At 42.1% G+C, this 19,382-nt stretch overlaps 1 protein-coding gene across 2 annotated transcripts in view; it reads left to right on the forward strand.

Annotated features, from left to right (window-relative positions):
• Positions 1-212: 212 nt before the first annotated feature.
• The window catches only part of Gpm6b (glycoprotein M6B), a 172,099-nt gene continuing 152,929 nt past the window's right edge, over positions 213-19,382 (forward strand). Inside the window, exon 1 of one of the 2 annotated variants that reach the window (XM_008852883.3) lies at positions 213-420. In XM_008852883.3, the coding sequence (XP_008851105.1) occupies positions 417-420 (4 nt within the window). In that variant the 5' untranslated portion in view covers positions 213-416. The remainder of the gene's footprint in view (positions 421-19,382) is intronic. The other variant, XM_008852884.3, reaches the window with a different exon arrangement.

Here is a 19,382-nt window from a genome sequence, read left to right on the forward strand (position 1 = left end):
GCTCCCCCCTTTCTGCACCCCCTGTCCTGGCTTCTTGGGTTTCCATGCCCCTCGGGGGCTTGCTCTGGGGAGGGGGCTGGGGGGTCGCAGAGAAAGCCACAGGCTGGGCCACAGCGCGGGTGCGGCCGCGGTACCCAGCCTGGCCCTCGCTCCGGGCGCACAAAGCCCCCGGCGCTGACGTCAGGGCCCCTCTCGGCACGGCCGGCCCCTAGTGCAGGCGGAGCTGCGCAGAGCTCCCACCCCGGCCAGGAGCGCAGAGCCAAGCGGCCAGCCCAGCTCAGCCCAGCAGCCAGCCATCCCGGAGCCCGGCCCCGCGCACGTGCCCGCCAGACCTGCAAACTTGTGCCACCCGCTCTGGTGCGTCCCCGGGGAGCCCGATCGCCGGGAACCCGCGCCCCTCCCGCCCTTCTCCAGCCATGGGTAAGCGATCGCGCTGGCCCCACGCCACGGCCACGGCCACCACTACGGCCACAGCCTCGCGCCCCGGCCCAACCCCCAGCTCAGGTGGCTCTACTTGAACCACCTCTGTGACCCAGTCCAGACAGGTGCAGGAGGGGAAAGGACACTGGAGGTGGGAGGGGCGCGGCGCAGGTGTCGGCAACGCCCAGGTGCGCTTTCCTGCCCGATCCACCCGGACGTCCCCACTCGCGCTGCACCCACACTGCACTCCCAGGGCGTGCCAAGCGCGGAGGCTGGAGCGCGGGGTGCCCCCCGAGGGGTTCCAGTGAGATTGGGCAGCGCGTCCCGGGCTGCAGGCTCTTGCTACTCGCTACCCTTCTTCCCGATTTCCCGGGACCATCTCCCTGTTCCCTGAGCTCGCATATCCGAGTCCTGTCGTGTGTAGCCCTGTTGTCCTTCTATTCTCCAGAAGCCCACAGGAAACATACCCGTACCCTCGAAAGCTGGGGTCCTCCGAGAGAGCTCGTTTGGGAACCCTGACCCTTGAGAGCATCGAAGTGGGAGGGAAAGGGAGAGATGGAACAGAGAGGGCGAGTCTCTCCTTGTCCCCTGTTCCAACTGTCTAAGTGGAACCCCTGCACAGGTGGAGACGGTAAGAAGCAGGTTCCAGTGCAACTGGGAAAACGACTAGCAACGGTCCAAGACTCAGCTCTGGGAATCGAAAACCTTCCACCTGGCTGGAGGCCGGTGCTAGGCGGCGGGAGGATCTCTTCTGTCAGTTCCTAACACCCGAGGTGCTGCCGTCAGCAACATGTCGTTAAACCCGTCCTATACCGAGGAAAACTCGGGTCTTGGAAATTAGCCTAATGCTCAAGTGCCTGAGAGCTGTGCCTGAGAATGGGTTTTCTCTTTGGTTCGTTACCCTTCTCTGGTGTCAGCTCCAGCCACAGTGCCAGGAAGACTAAGGGTCCCTCAAAAACCATTCCTAATGAGGAAGGCAGTGGGGTTCAACCACTGAGGGTTAACTGCCAAGGCTTAGGAGTCACTTGTCCCCATCCCTCCATCACTTGCCCCTCCCTCACATTCGCTCCTTTAAGTGTGTGGGTGGGTGGGAAAATGGACTTTTTTTTTACTATTAAAATTTGGGGGCCGGGATAGTAAAAAGGACACATTATTTTCCATTTAAAAGGAACGTAAAATAATTTTACATATTTTAAAAATATTTTTTAAATTTCCTGTGATCAAAATGTGGAAACAAATGCTTCCCATAAAGTCAGGTGAGAGCTATGATAAGGTCTTTTCTCCAAAGAGCAGGACTGGATGGCCTGTACCTCTGCTTCCCACTTCAAAAATCGCATGCTGACTGGGGGGTCAGCCTTGGCTGCTTTAGCAACCATTGCTGCTCAAGAAATTGCAGTTTCCCAGAAGGGTGGGGTTGAGAACACTAATTTTTCTGAAATCAAGTTCTTTCTGGTTTTTGAACTGCAAGCATTTAGATTCGTATGTTGAATTTGAGCAGAGAATTGCCACATGGGCACCTTCACAATGCTATTCACAACAGTCTGGACTTTATTGGAGTCTGGTTTATTTTTACGTGGGTGTGGAAGGGTGTTGCAGTTCTCACGAAACAAATATCCAAGCCAAAGTCTTGCTCTCAAGGAAGTACTTTGTGTCTTGAATAATTATTGTTGTACAACTCCAGTTGCCCGTTTATGTTAATTTGTGCATACTTCATTGGTTTTAGTTTTGTAGTTTTACATTAAAAAGAAAGTTCCCAAGCCAGGTATAAGCCTTTAATCCCAGCACTTGGGAGACTGGGGCAGGCCGATCTCTGTAAGAGCAAGGCCAGCTTGGTCTGTATAGTGATTTTCAGGCCAGCTCTGGCTACAGGGAGACCCTGTCTCAGAAAGACCAAAAAAAAAAAAAATGTTCCCTTCATGCCAGAAAAGAAACAAACATACTGACTTCCTTTACATTCCTAATAAATACAGGGCCATGAACTGCCTTTATTTTTTCAGATGTAGTTAATTACTGAGCATACCCTTATGAGTGTTTTCATTGAAATGACTTGATGCTGGGAAAATTGTGATCATTAGCCCATTCAGTTGGTTCTGATACACACATCACTTCCTTAATCTGGTGTCAGTTACTTCACCAATAAAACAGATGAAACTTGTCAGAATAAAAGCCCAAAGGGGCTTGCACTTTAACCTATTCAAAAATTGGTTTTAGAAACAAGATAAAGTATACACAATTCCATCTTTCAATATATCTTAAAAGAAAACAAGTTTCTATTTCTAAGTCAATTGATGTTTTTTCTGCTCTGTTTAGTGAGCCATGATTCACACACAATTCACACATTTTTAAATCTACAAGCCAGTGGGTTTTGATATACTTAGAGTTGCCCAATCATCACCATATCTATATTAGAACGTTGTCTTCACCCTCAAAAGAAACCTGTACCCATTAGCAGTTGCTCCTTATTCTCTCCTCCCCCCAACCCCTAGCAACAACTAACCTACTTTTTGTCTCTATGGATTTACCTCTTAGGGATATTTCATGTAAATAGAATGAGCCAATTAATGTTCAAACCCTGCTGGACTATTCAGTAGCTTGGGTTGTTTGACACAATGAGAAGATGCTGGTGTATTGTTTATATGTGTTGAAACTAATTATTTCTTCAGCTGAAGGGTTCCATGTGTCATAGCACGTCCTTTCCCTACGAGTGGTACTCTATTGGATCTGATGGGAGCCCACCTTGTCCATCAACACAGTTTTGATTGCTATTCTGCTCATAGGCCTGAAGAAAGTAATTAAATGGATTCAATACAATAATTATGGTTTGTGGAATATGGCTCATGGATCCGGAGAGAAATGCTAATATCATTTCATTAACTGCCTGTAATTTTAAGTGTATGTGAAGTGATCAGATACCTCAAAAAAAGAATTATTTTGACCCATTTTACAGTAAGGAAATATGTTGTTTTGAGATAGGGTCTCACCATGTTGCCTAGGGTGTTCTCAAACTCATGAGTTCCAGTGATGCCCCTGCCTCAGCTTGCCAAGTAACTGGGAAACACAGGCACCACACCCAGCTGACAGGAAGATTTTATGATTATGAAATGAAATCATTTTATGATTATTTTTAAAAATATTCTTTTCAGCTACTTTTGGTGGCTCACAGCTGTAATCTCTGCACTTGCATATCAGAGGCAGGAGGAGTAGGAGTTCAGGGTCATCTTTAGCTACATACCTACTTGGAAACCAGCCTGGACTACATTCGACCCTATCTCAAAGCAAAACAAAAGGGCCAGGGAGATGAGTCAACTGGTGGCTGTGTAAGCTTGATGAACTAAATTTGATCACTGGCATCCATGGTGGAAGGAGAGAACTGACTCCTGAAAGCTGTCCTCTGATCTTGCATGTACACTGTGTCACTGTTGAACACACACACACACACACGCACGCACACATAGACACGCACACACACGCACACACGCACAAACACACCCTAATAATAATAGTAAATAAATAAAGTGTACAAAAATTTCAAAGCCAGTGAGATGGTTCAGCTGCTATAAGAGCTTGCCTTACAAGCCTGATAATATGAGGTCAATATCTGAAAGCCACATAAATAAAGCTGGATGCAGGGGAATGGTTTCCATCTATAATCCCAGCACTTCTACCTGGAGATGGGAGGCAGAGACAGAATCACTCAAAAACTTGTGGGCCAGCTAACCTGGAGTACACAGCAGGCCAGAAACAAGAAGGAAGGAGGCAACCCCCTCCTGAAAGATGTCCTCTGACCTCCACCCATGCACTTGAGTGTGTGTGCATGCACACACAGACATAAATAAATAATAAATACAATTAAAATTATTCTTCATTTAATCATGATGAGCAACAAATCTGTCTCTATTGATGAAAGGGCAGCACCCTGATTCAATCAGCCTAGGCACAGCCTGGGTTTCTGCATTTCTAAAAATCACCCAGGTACTGCATCCACTGCCTCTGCTGGTCCCAGAGGCAGGAAATGAGGAAAAGCATAGCAAGCTCAGCACTGGTTCATACTCCAGCCTACCCCCAACTTGCTGTGTGATGATGCTAAATCTTTCTCTCTTCTTTAACCTATTTCCCCGGGGGCGGGGGGAGAACGGTGAAATTGCTTGCTTAAATCCTTACAGGTCTACAAGTATGTAATTTAGGGGGAAAAGAGGAAGTGAGAGTAATGTTATGCTTGAAAAACAGCAGCAAACAGCTCCCTAATTGTTTAAACACTGTTTGGTTCTGTCAAGCCAGCTGCTAGACCTCATGTGTATTGGGTTAAATGCTGGCATCTTCTATGTGCCTGCCTACAGGATGATCGCCTGTTCTTCAAGGCAGCTGGTGGAAGGAGCCATAAAGGGTGCCCTCTTTAACACTTCCAGCCTTGGCTTCTGCTCTCTTCTCTTCAGAGAGCTTTTCCTGACCCCCCACATACCCAGTCTGTGCCCTCAAAAAGAAGCAGCATCCTGAAGTTCCATCCATACAACATTTGGTTCTGGAAGTTGGCTCAGGAATTCAGATGCAATTGGAGACAAAAGAGTGGTGTCCCAATGCTGAACTGGGCAGGAAATGGTCTCAGCATGTGCTAGCCAGCTTTCTTCTGAGACTAAATGTCTAGTAAGGAGCCCACCAGGGGCCCCAGAGAGAATCCTTTCAAAACAAACCGAAATTCTGAGTAAACCTCAAACCAACTTCACCAAGGACTGTTTGTGACAAACAACAAGTAATTAATTCTTTACTACATTTTTTTTGCTATAGCAGAAGCTGTTGGCCAGACCACTTGGTCCCTCCTGGGGCTTTTTAGAAGAGAATGACATCCGGCATCAAGCAGTTGGATGCTTTATTGAAAATGACACAGTGGTAAATCTTAGAAAAAAATGCCACTTCTATGTCCAAAAGGTTTTTAGTTAACTTTCAACATTAATTTTCTGAGATTTTGTTGGAGAGAGTCAAAGTCTTTGCTTTGAGTAAGAAATCCAGATTGGGATTCCTTGAGGTTTTCCATACATAAATCATACCCAAAATTCACTGGCTTCTCGTGTGTCCAGTTTGAGATTCCTTTAAAGTAGAACAAGAGTGTAAAGACACTGCAAGCCAGTCTATGTGCAGAATCCTTTTATATCACCCACCCCGCTCCCCTTAAACCTTTAACAGCTTACTGCCTTCATTATCTTGGCAACTATTTTACAAGTGATTCATTTTTGGTAAGATTTTCCAAAGCAATGAACTTGATTTTAAAAGAAAGAAAAACTTCCTTTGGGGAATCATAATTTACTAGTTTATACAATATTGAATTCATTTGTATAATTATGATAACAAGTACAACTGGCATGAATAGCTTTGTGGACAGTGACAAAGGACTCTTCTTGAGTATACAACTAATGAGAGAAGTGATACAGATACCCTGGAGGAGATTTGAGAACCCAAGTTGTATGGACAGTGGTCAGTATGGTTTAGAAAAAGAATGAAGGCTACAAGGTCTATTAGTTACTTTGTCTCATTGCTTATGACAAATACTCTGACAAAAACAACCTAAGAGAGAAAGGGTTCATGTTGGCTCAGATTTTGACAGTACAGTCCATCACGGCCAGGAAGCCATGACAGCAAAGGCAGAGAGTGATGCATGCTAGTGGTCAGCTTACTTTCTCCTTTTTATGCAGTCCCAGACACCAGCCATAGAATGGTGCCACCCACAGTTAAGTTGGGTCTTCTCACCTCAAGCAACCTAGTCTAGACAATCACTCACTGGAGTGCCTGGAGGCTTGCCTCCTAGATGATTCTAGATCCTGTCAAGTTGTCGAGATTAACCATTTCACAAGGTAATTCATCGAGTTGGGGAGGTTGGGTGCATGATGGTGATGATAGGACTTCTAGTTTTGAGCTCTATTCATCTATTGATAATGGTAACATGAATTTACTGGTTATTATTGGGCACATTACTATATTTATTAGTGATATCCCTCCGTTGTTCAAATACCAACCTTTTCAAAAGCAGAGATTGTTCTATTTTTGCTTGCATCTCGTTCACTTGAACAATCAGCATTTTGTAGGAGCGCCACCAATATTTGTTGAAAAATAATGTGAATTTTATCATGTAAGATACATTTTATTAATGTATGTCTATATTATAAATATATCAGTTTAAGGTATTGAAAATCATTAAAAACTATGATAAGCCATACTCAATTAAATAGTACAAATAACATTATACTTGGAGAAAATTCATATTTTATCACAACATTTCATGGAGTAACCAATTTTAAGACTGGAAATCACCTTAGAAGTGATTCCAACACTTCAGGTATGCACAGACACAAAATCAAGTTGCACAGAAGTTTGAGAGTTCTTCCATTATTATTATCATTATGATTTTTATCATTATTATTTTGCCTTTAGCTTTTCTTCTTGTAATGTTATATTCTCTTCTTTCTGGTGAAAAAATATTTCTTCCTTGCCAGATTTTTGAAGTTTGGGTAAGTGAGGGGTGAAACACTTTGTTTCAGTAAAATTCCTCATGGTCTGGCACCAAAAGTTCTGCTTTTCCATTCTCAATGGTATCAGTGTTAAACAAGTACGTATTACAGTGCTTTGCAATGAGCATGTGCGGAATGAACCCCAAGTCTCTGTCTCTGGGCTAGTACTATACCCCCAACTGGGAGGCTGCCATCAGAATGGAAGAGACCCACTCAGATGCATTGAAGACTTGCACTACATCTTGAAGCAAAACTTGGACAAGCACAAGCTCTTTCGTCATATACCCAGTCATTTCATAAAAGCAGATGGACAAGGTCCTGTAGGAAAAAGAAAATGAGCATCTGAGGAGGTGCCTGAAGAGAATATTTCAGGGCTTGCCTCTGTGCAGATGTGCAAAAGCAGGTGCCAGGACAGAGGCAGTTGTGTGAGCACCTTAAGGAGGTGAGACTGATTGGATATGGAGGAGCTGGAAGAGCCAGGCCAGGTCATGCAGGGTCATGCCAGGGAAGAAATCAGTCATTGCTTTGCTGGCCAGAGAATCACAAAGGGATTTTAAGCAGGCTCCTGACAGTTGGAGTAAAAGGACAGTCTCCCCAGGGGGATAAAAAGAAAGTCATTAAAGCTGGACCTGGTGGTAAGACCTGTAATCCCAGCTACTTGGCAATTAGAGGCAGAGGCAGAAGGATTGCAAGTTGAAGGACCATCTGGGCTACCAAGAGAGTTCAAGGGCAGCCTGAACAACTTAAAGAGAGATCTGGATCAGGGCTGGAAGATGGCTCAATGGTTAAGAGCACTGACTGCTCTTGCAGAGGACCAGAGTTCAAATCCTAGCACCCACGTGGCAGCTAACAACTGTCTGTAACTCTAGTTTCAGGGGATCTGATGCCCCCTCTGAACTTCACAGGCATTGCATGACATGGGTGCACTTACATACATGCAGGCAATACACTCATCCACATAAAATAAAAATAACAAATAATATATATATATGAGAAATCTTAGCTCAAAATAAAGCTTTAAGAAATGGGGGGGGGTGCTGGAAAGATAGTTCAATCAGTAAAATGCTTGCCTTGCAAGCATGAGGACCTGAGTTCAATCCCAGAAGCAACAGCAAAAAAAAAAAAAAATCTAGGCTTGATGGTAAACACTTGTGATCCCAGGGGACAGGAAGGTGAAAACAGATGGATTTCTGTGGCTTGCTGGCCAGCCAGTCTGGTTGAAACAATGTGATCCCAGTGAGAGACTCTGTCCCCCGAAACAAAATGGAGAATGCCTCACCAAGGTGGTCATCTGGCCTCCACATGCATGTGTGTGCACACACATGCACACATGAGTGTGTACACACACACACACACATAGATGGGGTATCTTGGGAGGCAGCTAATAATAGAGTCACAAAATTAAAAACAGAACAAAACCAGAAAGACCACACGGATACAGAGGAGCCTTAGCATCTGGTTGTAAAATTCCAAATAAAGTATAGAAGACATTTTGAGAATGGTGAGACCTTGTTTCTTACAGTGGAAACTTGCACTGAGGACGGAAAGGACTGCGGCAACCCATGGAAGAGAGGTAGGAGTGAGCAAAGTTTGTTGGTGTGATCCTGAAGAAATGAGCTAGATATAGCAAGGAGTAAGTGTGGGGGAGAATAGAAAAAAAGATTTGGAGGCTGGTGAGATGGCTCATCAGATAAAGGTGCTTGTTGCCAACCCTGACTATTTGAGTTCGATTCCCAGGACCCACATGAAGATTAAGAACTGACAACTGCAAGTTGTCCTCTGACCTGCACACACACACACACACACACACACACACACACACACACACACACCATGGTACAGCACTTGCACACACAAATTCACAATAAATTAATAAAAAATTTTAATAAGTTACAAAAGATTTGGTGGTCTGAAATCCAGATGAGAGTGACACATTGTAGTTTATCCCAAATGGGCACACAAAGTTAATCCTGGCTAGTCTATTGTCTACTCCCTTTCAAGAGTACAGAACAAAGAGTGAGCTTCTAGGATGGGTAGAGTTAACAAGTAAACTTTCTTGGATGGGAAGAAATAAAGACTAAACTTTAAGGGATGGGAAGCGATAACCAGTAAACTTGGATGTGACTCCACCATGGTTGGGGACTGAAATGGAATCCCATCCTTGTCTATTTACTTATCATTGCAATATGTTAACTGATTTATTACAAAGGATATCACAGAGGATACAGCTACAGAGATGTATAGGGTAAAGCATGGGAGAAGGGGCAGTGAGTTTCCGGGCCCACTCTTGGCATACCGACCTCGAAGAATCTCTGTGGGTTCGGCTACCTGGAAGCTCCCTGGCCCCTGTTCTTTGTTTTTGATTTTTAAAAGTTTTTTAGGGGGGCTGAAGAGATGGCTCAGCAGCTAAGAGCACTGGTTGTTCTTGCAGAAGACCCGGGTTCGAATCCCAGCACCCACATGGCAGCTAACAACTGTCTGTAACTCCTGTCCCAGGGGATCCGGCAGCCTCTTCTGACCTCCGCAGGCATTGCACAACACGGGTGCACTTACCTACATGCAGGCATAACACTCATACACATAAAATAAAAATAATAAAATATTTTTTAAAAAGTTTTTTAGTAGCATATGTTAATTATGGGGCTGTACTGAATCATGTTGAGAATTGTTTAAGAGAAAGAGGGGAAGGAGGATATAGCTGAGTTGGTGAGTGATAGCCCACACCTGTAATCCCAGCTCTCAGGAGGTAAAGGGAGTAAGATTAGAAGTTCAAAGTCATCCTTGGCTACCTAGAAAATTCTAGGTCATCCTGAACTACATGAGACCTTATGTCAAAAAAAAATGGAAAAGGACTGAAAACCTTGGTTTGTGCACCACAGTATCATAAAATCAGAGTTCTATCCTCATTGAGGACTTGGCTGAACACATCTGCAAAATGGGAGCATTTCTAATTGACAAAATCCCCTCTTTGCAAGAGGAATGTGTGTTTTTTGTTTGTTTGTTTGGTTGGGTTTTTTTTTCCTAGCTTAAGGAACTTGTAGTTAGTGCCTGGAGAGATGCCTCAGCAGTTAATAGCAGTGGCTGCTCTTGCAGAGGACCCAGGTTTGAGTCTAAGCACCCACATGGCAGCTAACAACTATCTGTAACTCTAGTTCTAGGGGATGTGATGCCCTCTTTTGGCCTCTCGGGCATCGAATACATGGGTGCACTTACATACATGCAGGCAAAACACTCGTACACATAAAATATAAAGAAAGAAATAAAAATAAATTTTAATTGTATTTTATCTTTATTTTTTTCTAACATCACCAGAGAATTATAATGGGGAGAGCATATGATTCATGCTTTCAATGAGTCATGCCTTCCTTGAAGCAAAATGATGCTTTAAACTATCTCAATAATGAGTCAACTCGACCTCCTCTAAAAAAAGGGTACCTGATTTACCTTGGTTACTTTTTCTAAGGCTTAGTGCACTTTTGGTTTGAAAGGACTGGATCTCTGAAGTTTGTTTTGCTTACTGAAATTGTTTTCATCATCCTCCCTTGCTTCGTTAAGCAGAAAGACATGAAGAAGCTAATCACATCCTTAATTACCATGATGGCCTTTCCAAATTTAGAATTCATCTCCTTAGCTAGAATCAAATCTACCTAGATTAAGACTTTAAGACTACTTTCCTGCATGGATTGTCCTTAGGATGTGTGGTTATGTCTTCATCGTTTCACACATTCAAGAGTTGAGGACTGGCCTGATTTCCCCTTAGTTGCCCACAGACATTCTTCTGTAGTCCCTGATCTCCCTGTCTTTCCTGCCTTGTAGTCCTTAACTCTCCCACCAATGGAGACCATAAATCACTGTTTCCCCAGGTACTGAGCACATAAACTATCAGAAGCCAAGGTTGGGAGGGGCTTAGGAAAACGTGTGTGTGTGTGTGTGTGTGTGTGTGTGTATGTGTGTGTGTGTGTTCTTCAGGTCACTGTTTTAAACTGAGATGTGTGGGTTTTTACAACCTATCCCTGAAAAGGCTGTTTCAGTGGTGCATTTTCTAATGGGAGCTTAAATTCAGACATCTGTTCCTTCATTCAGTGAGTAAAGAATGGAAGTATAATTAGCAAAGTAATCTAAGTACTTCAGATAACTTTATTTGATCCAAACCCTTATTTTATATTTCCCTTTTAGTTTTCTCACTTGGAATATTCTAATACTTTCCATGTTAAGTAAAACAGAATTCAGAACATTAAAAGGATAAATTATGACCATTTTGCAAAGCCATTGTACTGGACTGCCAAAACTCCTTAGAGCCCTATTGCATAATGATATCTTCTCACAAATACTATTAGATGTTTTGTAAGAGGCATGAATATTATAAACTCATTTTAAAATTTGTTAGTGAAATATAATATATCCCTGAAAAGTGGGAAGATCATACACATACAAACTTTTAAAAAATGTTTTACAAGTGTTTATATTATAAAACAGAACATGGGGCTAGGCATGTAGCTCCATGATCAAGTGCTTGCCCAATGTGTGAAAAGCCATGGTTTCCACCCCCAACACTACAAAAGAAAAAAGCAGAACATTAGTAGCCCCTCAGAACCTTCTCCCAAGTGTCTTTCTGACATCTCCATCAAGGGTAATTACTAATTTCCAGTAGCATAGTTTTGCTTGTTTTTGCACTTTATATAAATTGAAATATACGGTATAAATGTTGATAGATTTGCTCAACATTAATAACATTATTTTAAAGCTAAGGATTTTTTTTTTCTGTCTGGAAACTAGCTCTACTTCTAAGTCATTATTGTTAAAAAGCATTTATGAAAAGTTTTTGCATATAGAAATTTAGTAGGAAGTACATAAACTAGAGGCTCTTACCCTATATTGTAGGTTAAAAACCCTGTCATGCAGTCATGAGGGGACTTTGATAGTCTTTGATGAAAGATGAGATGTTGGTATGGAAAAACACACACGGAGCAGAAAAGATTAGGAAGATAATGTTTCTGCATTACCATGTCACATTATAGAGAGTACCTGAATAAAATAGCCCAACGCTTAACTTTAGCTTTCAGAGTGGGCCCGAACTTGGAGAACACCTGTTCCCCCAGATGTCTCTTGGAACTGTGCCCAGTGTGTCCTGGAACTGTGTCCTGGTGTCATGTCTCAGCCATAATTATTCAAAATCATTTTTCGAGTTTCAGTTAAGGAACTATAAGTTTGGATCCACCCTTATCAGACAATCTTTCCCTTTTATCCCTAGACCTAAAACATCTCATAGGCACAATATCAAGCAATTCTTCTCAATCTTCATTCTCTTCAATGAAGATGTGTGCTGTCTTTCAGTGCTATGATATGTTCATTATCAAGCATGTCCACATTTATTCATTATCTTGGGTGTGGAGTAGCAAATTGAGGTTCTTAGGAATCAAGATCAGATGTCAGAAGAGACCATGGTTCAGTGAGTTTGCCAAGGTTAATTAAAAGTCTTTAGTCCAGATTCTGTTCATTTCATAAAAGTCATCCCTACATAATCCCATCTCCATCTCAGAAAGGGAAAGTGTTACGGAGTTGTAAATGCAGAGGAAGCAGTTGCCATTTGGTTAGATCCTTCAGGAAATGATCAATATGGATGCTTTCTGGCTTCAGAATACAAGGCTGTAGTAGATGCTGTGGCCTCTTCCCAATGAGTTTCCTGAATAAGATGGAGTTTGAGGACAGTCCCAATTAACCATAATTCCTCAGAAACTGTTGACACACACAGTGCAAGGCTGGAAAAAGGTTCAAAGGCCTGTAATGATTTCCTGTTTTCATCTGAACATATACAGATAGAAAACTATCTTTTACAAATGACTTTTTTGTATGTTGTTTGGACATAGATAGTCATAACCTGGCTTCCTTCCGTCAGTGAGGCATTCTGTCTTCTTGATCAGAGTGAAGATGTGGTCAGTACAATGAGTGCTTTATTGTCCCACAGAACTCCCTTTCAGTTTCATCAGGTTATCATTGCTTTCCAAGTGATGGTTTCCATTGATTCATGGCTTCTATTTATTCTGCCAGCAGGAGTGTGTGAGCATTCTAGCTTCTTGGTATCTTCAGCATTTGGGATAGTTATGTTGTTTAATCTTTAAAAATCTGATGGTCATGAAACAGTATTTCATTATGTTTATGTTGAATTACCCTAGAGAGGCTGAAAGCATGGTGTAGGTTCTTGGCTACTTGGATTTTTGTCTTCCATTTCCGTCTTTGTTTGTCTCCATATATAGTTTGTATCTTTAGTTAAGGATGTGGTCAATATCATTTTCTTCAACTTTTAAATTTGCTGAACTTATCCTTTGTTGTACTGATTTTTCAAATTATAAGACAGTCCAAACTATCAATGTTTTCTTTTACTACTTTATGATTTGTGCTTTTTATCTTTGCCTGATTTAAAAATTATTCTTATCCACAAGGATATGAAAGTATCATTTCCCTCTCTCTGCTATTTCTTTTGAAGTTTGTATTAAGCTATGCTTTGCATATTGTAACCTTTTATTTTTTATTTATGTGTGTGGCCTATGTGTGTTTGAGGGAGACAGAGAGAGACAGAGAGAGAGACAGAGAGAGAGAGAGCATGCAGAGGCCAGAGGTGTCTATCTCTGTCACTTTCTGCATTATTTCCTTGAGAAAGAGTCTTTCACTGAACCTGGGGCTTGGTGGGTTTTTTGTTTTGATTTGAACGTTTTGCAGGGTTTTTGCTGTTTTGCTTCTATTATTTTTTTCTCTTTTTTTTGGCCTGGTAGCCAGCAAGCCCCAATAATCCTCTTGTCTGTGCCTCCCCAAATCTCTTTGCCCCAGTCTTTTTGGGTTAGAAGTATGTGGCTCATGCCTGGCTTTTTATGTGTCTACTGGAGATGTGAACTCAGATCTTCATGTTGATTCAGCAAACAATTATACATTGAACCATCTCTTTAGGCCTTTAGTCTCTTTTTCAACCAGGATTTTATTTTTTGGTGTAGTGTGAGGTAGAAGTTTATTTTATATTTTCTATATAGAAATCACCCATAGTAATTCATCCCTTTCATGTTGGGTGTGTGTATCTCTGTGTGTGTGTGTGTGTGTGTGTGTGTGTGTGTGTGTATTCCATATATGGGTGTAAGTATATCTCTGTACTCTAATCCTTTGATCTATTTTACCATGCCTGTGCTGATATAACACTGTCTAATTACTATCGATTTAAAATAAGCCTGGTTATCTCTTTTTTCGATGTTTCTTCCTTTGGCTCTTCCTTACAAGTGACTGAGCTATTCTTGATGTTTGCTTTTAGAGTCAGTTTTTCACATTCCACAAATGCCTCTGTTATGATTTGGAGTGGTATTGCAGAGAACAGTTTGTTGATAGTGTCTTCAATTATATTGAATCTTCCATTTGTGAACATAACAGATCTTCTTACACATTTCACTTTCTCTTCCTTTCTTTTCTTTTTGACACAGGGTCTCCCTGCAGCCCCAGCTGGCCTGGAGCTCCCTATGTAGACCACGCTGGCCTCGATCTCACGGAGATCTCCCTGTCTCTGCCTTCAAGTTCTGGGATTAAATCAGTGTGCCACCATACCTGGCCAATTTCAGTTTGTTTTTATATCCTCCAATGATTATATATACTCTTAAAAGTTAAAACTTAGTTTAACATCCCTCATAGTCTTTGTAGCTTCTTAAAAAGATGCAAAATAGCCGGGCGTGGTGGCACACGCCTTTAATCCCAGCACTAGGGAGGCAGAGGCAGGGGGATCTCTGTGAGTTCAAGGCCAGTCTGGTGTACATAGTGAGTTCCAGGACAGCTGGGGCTACAGGGAGACCCTGTCTCAAAAAGACCAAAAAAAAAAAAAGATGCAAAGTAAATCAAATAAGGTCAAATCTCTTCCATGGAATGTCATGGTTCCCTTCCATAGATTTGTGACTTGAGGAAGTCCAGCTACATGGAAAAACTTAGTCAAATAAATGAAAACTGCAGAAAGGAGAAAGCTGATTCGGACTTACCACATACTAGCCTGTTGGTAAGAGCTATAGATGATAGATGTGTGGAAATGTCACCATTTCAGGGCTTTTTCTGGTTAGTTTTGGTTCTTTGAGACAGAATATCATGCAGCCTAGGCTAGCCTGGAACTGGCTATGCAGCTAAGGCTGGCCTCCAGCTCCTGGTCCTCCTGCCTGTACCTCCCTAGTTCTGGGAATATGGGCATGAACTAGCGTGCTTGCTTTTGAAACTGTTTTTAATGAATCCCATGTTACAATTTCATAGTTTTGCTTTGTACACAACTACATTTAATGGAAGGAAATATTCTACATCTAACATAAACTCTTATTTTCTTGTATTCTGCATAAATACTGAAACAAGCAGAATTAAAATAATGAGATTTGTTATTCAGCATCCCTCGGGTCCTAAATAAAGTCCCTTCAGAGCAAGATGGTGAAGTCTGTCACTATGTGGAAGCTTTAACATGTAACACATGGCTCCCAACAGTCATGGGCTCCCTAGGTACAGAGAAAACAAAAGTAAGCAAATACAGGTTCAGTATGCTCTCCACCACCTGACAGATTTCCTTCTTAAATTAACAGAAAAGCTGATTTGGCTTCTTATTCTATATCAATATGACTATAAAACCTATGTTTTTCATGAAAATAGCATTAACTGAAAAATATAGCACAAGTAAGCAACTTAAAAATAGTAACTTGGGGAGCTGGCAACATGGTTCACCAGATAAAGTCACTTGCTATAAAAGCCTGGGAACCTAAACTCCATTCCCAGAGCCCACATAAAGGTTGAAGCAAATAACCAACTCCACAAAGTTGTCTTCTGACCTCCACAGGTGCACTGTTGGCATGCACACACCATGGCATGCACATGCCCATATATACATCATACACACACAATAATAATAAACAAATTTAAAACTTGGGGAGCAGAGGCAGGGATCACTGTGAGTACAAGGTCAACCTGGGCTATATAGAAAGATACTGTCTCAGAAAGCAAAAAATCGAATAGCCAACCAAAATTACTGAGACTGGTGACCCAGACCTACAATCTCAGCACTTAGTAGATACAGGTAGAGGAGGATCTGTAGTTCCCAGTCAGGAAAAAGAAAGAAGCCCGATTTTCCACTATATCTTACCAATGTTCTAGTCTTACTTCCAAGTTTAGTGGTATTACTTGTAAAAAATGAAATTTTCATGGTCGTTTACCTAGCTTCCCTAAGTAATTTAAAGAAATGCTTCTTCTGGAATATTTTACATAACTGCACACCCCGTGAAGTGACCAGCAGTTGACTTGGGCTTGATTTATTCCAGAAAGCAGTTTATTCAGCCGTCAAATGAGATTACATATGTGGCTGCTACCCATCAGTTCACAGAAACATTTGTATTCTTCAACAAGGCTTCAAAGTTTTATTTATTTATTTCAGGGTAACAGAAACCACAAATGTAATTCCCCCAAAGCATAACTAATGAAATGTGATTTTTAAAATAGAGTACTGTTACTGTCTTATGGGCAGTGAAGGCCTGGACTAGATGGAACTGTTACGCACCATCTGTGGTCCTTCACATGCACACTTGGCCTTGTTTAAATTTCAGCTATCTCTTAAAAAAACATTTTAAAAAAAATGTTATGTGTATGAGTGTATTGCCTGCATGTGTGTAACTGCACCCATGTCGTGCGATGCCTGTGGGGGTCAGAAGAAGATGTCAGATTCCCTTGAACTGAAGTTACAGGCAGTTGCTAGCTACCATGTGGGTGCTAGGTACCAAACTCTGGTCGTCTGCAAGAGCAGCCAGTGCTCTTAATCACTGAATCATCACTCCAGCCCCCTTTTTTCAGCTACAGCCTTAGTGTTCACTTCTTTATCTCATGTTTTTTGTCTTTGGGTAGTTTCTTAGTGTAAGAATTTTATGATTTAAAATGGAAGTCTAGCGCTGTGAGTGTAGTACGCTAGCAGAATACTTATCTAGCATGTTTGTGGCCTAGGGTCCATCTCAGCACTGCAAAAAAAATAATTATAAATAAAACTGAAATCTAGGCTGGGGGTGTATCTTAATGGTAGAGCACTTGTCTGGCGTATGCAATGTCTGGGTTCAATCCCCAGCACTCCAAAATAGATGGATAAATAAATAAAGTGGAAGTCTAGGCTCAGGGTGTGGCTATGTGGTAGAGTTTGGGCTTAGCATGTGCAAGATCTTGGCTTTTGTCCTTAGCACCAATAAATAAGGACACAAAGAAATTTATTAAATTGAAGTCTAAGTGTAGATGTGAAAATCAAGTTCTTTTTTATTTATTTTTTTGCCATTTTATTAGACACAAATTTCTCCTTTGTGATGGAATTGCAGTTTCCTCAGCCTAACATGACAAATGAGATTATTATTGAAAAGGTAAGAAGATGCCTGGAGAGATGGCTCAGCGGTTAAGAGCACTGGCTACTCTTGCAGAGGACCTGGGTTTGATTCCCAGCACCCACAAGGCAGTTAAAAAATGTCCATAGGAGATCTGACAGCCTCTTCTGACCCCCAGGGGCTGGGCACATAGCTCAGTTAGTAGAATGCTTGCCTCTCATGCCCTGGGTTTGATCCCCCAGCACCTCAAAAAAATTGGGCATGGTAGTGCACACCCGTAATCTCAGCACTGGAGGAGCAGAAGTTCATGGTGCTCCTCAGCTACAGAGAGAGTTAGAGGACACCCTGGGCTACTACATAAGACTGTCTTTAAGAAAGGAAAGAAAATGAAAGCTTATGCCAAAGTAACTGTGACAGAGTGAATTGTTGGTTTGAAATCTCCACCTGGTTGATGGCTTGAAGACATATGACCTTGTATTCTCTTTCCTTATACTCTCTGGCTGGATGTAGAAAGGTAGATCTTCATTTTCTCAGGGTCTGAAGGGAAATTAACACCTCAGATGCCTAGGAAGCTACAGCAAATTATTTTTTTGCCTCAAGGGAACATTGTCTAGCTGGGCATGATGGTGGGCCCCTGTCATCTCAGTGCTTGGAAGGTTGAGGCAAGCTGATTGCTGCAAGTTGGAGGCCAGCTTGGGTCACAGAGTGACAACCTGACAAGAGGGAGGAGAAGAGTCCATGTATAAAAATGTCATAATGAAACCCCTTATTAGCATATAATTCATATACGCTAAAAAGAACTTTTTAAAAGAAGTTGAGTGTGGTGGCACACACCTTTAATCCCAGCACTCTGGAGGCAGAGGCAAGCAGATTTCTGTGAGTCTGAGGCCAGTCTGGTCTACATAATAAATTTCAGGCCAGCCTGGTCTACATAATGAATTCCAGGCCAGGCAGGGCTACATAGTGAGACCATGTTCCAAAAACCACAAAGAGAGAGAGAGAGAGAGAGAGAGAGAGAGAGAGAGAGAGAGAGAGGAGGGAGGAGAAATGACTGAGTCTGGCAGTGTCTGGAGGAGAGGAGAGGGGATGAGGGGAGGGGAGGAGAGTGGAGGGGAAGAGAAGAGAGGAGAGGAGAGGAGAGGAGGAGAAAGGACTCTGAGTCTGGCAGTGTCTGGAGATATTTTTAGTCAGTATAATGCAAGAGGAAGGTGACACTCCTAGCTTGTGGTAGGTAGAAGCCAGGGACAGTGCTGAACATCCTCTAGTGGACACCTTACCCCCAGCAGAGTTGTCAGCCTGCAGATGGGAAGAGTGCTCAGGCTTCTGAGCACAAACCTTTGAGACAAAAATCTGGTGGGAAGGTTTGGGATTTGCGCTGAAATAAAAGCAAAGGATTTTAGGCAGAAAATAAAGGCCCTTGAGTGTTGAAGGGCGTGCCTTTCTACAGGGGATCTTTCAGGATAAAACCTGCCCAGAGGCCAACAAACAGTCCCTAGAGTCATGTCTAGTGCTGATGTGGACCTACTTGGATAATTCATTTGATACTCACTGAACTCTGCCTATGAACTTGGCACAGTGGCTTGGTTATTTGTTTGTTTTTTGAGACAGTGTCTTCTCATGTATCCCTGAGTGGCCTGGAATTCTCTATGTAGCCCAGGCTGGCCTCATACTGATGGAAATCCTCCTGCCTCTGTCTCTCTAGTGTTGGGATTACAGGCATGTAACCAACACAGCCAGAAATACAACATTCTTTATGGTTAAACAGGTGTTTGACTGCATAGGACTTAGACTGTATGGCAGAATGCATGGGGTCAGGTGGGGGTTGGGTGGGAGGTCATGGATAGGGGAGGAGGTCTAAATTTGATTAAAAACTCTTGTATAAAATGTACAAAAGCTCAATAAAATTTTTTTAAATGGAAAATCATGACAGCATATAAGATATAAAACTGAATCATAATGACCAGAAAATCCTTTGTACCCTGAAGGTTTTTGTTTATCTGTTGTTTAACCTGTCTAGTCAACTCACACATAATTAATGTAAAGAAAAAAAAGAAGAGAAAATAAAAAAGAGGGTATTACACTAAAGCAAGCTGATGATTTTTTTTTTTTTTTTTGGTTA

This window comes from Nannospalax galili, unplaced genomic scaffold (assembly GCF_000622305.1).
Source record: "Nannospalax galili isolate Female #2095 unplaced genomic scaffold, S.galili_v1.0 scaffold606, whole genome shotgun sequence".
NCBI classification, from domain to species: Eukaryota; Metazoa; Chordata; class Mammalia; order Rodentia; family Spalacidae; genus Nannospalax; species Nannospalax galili.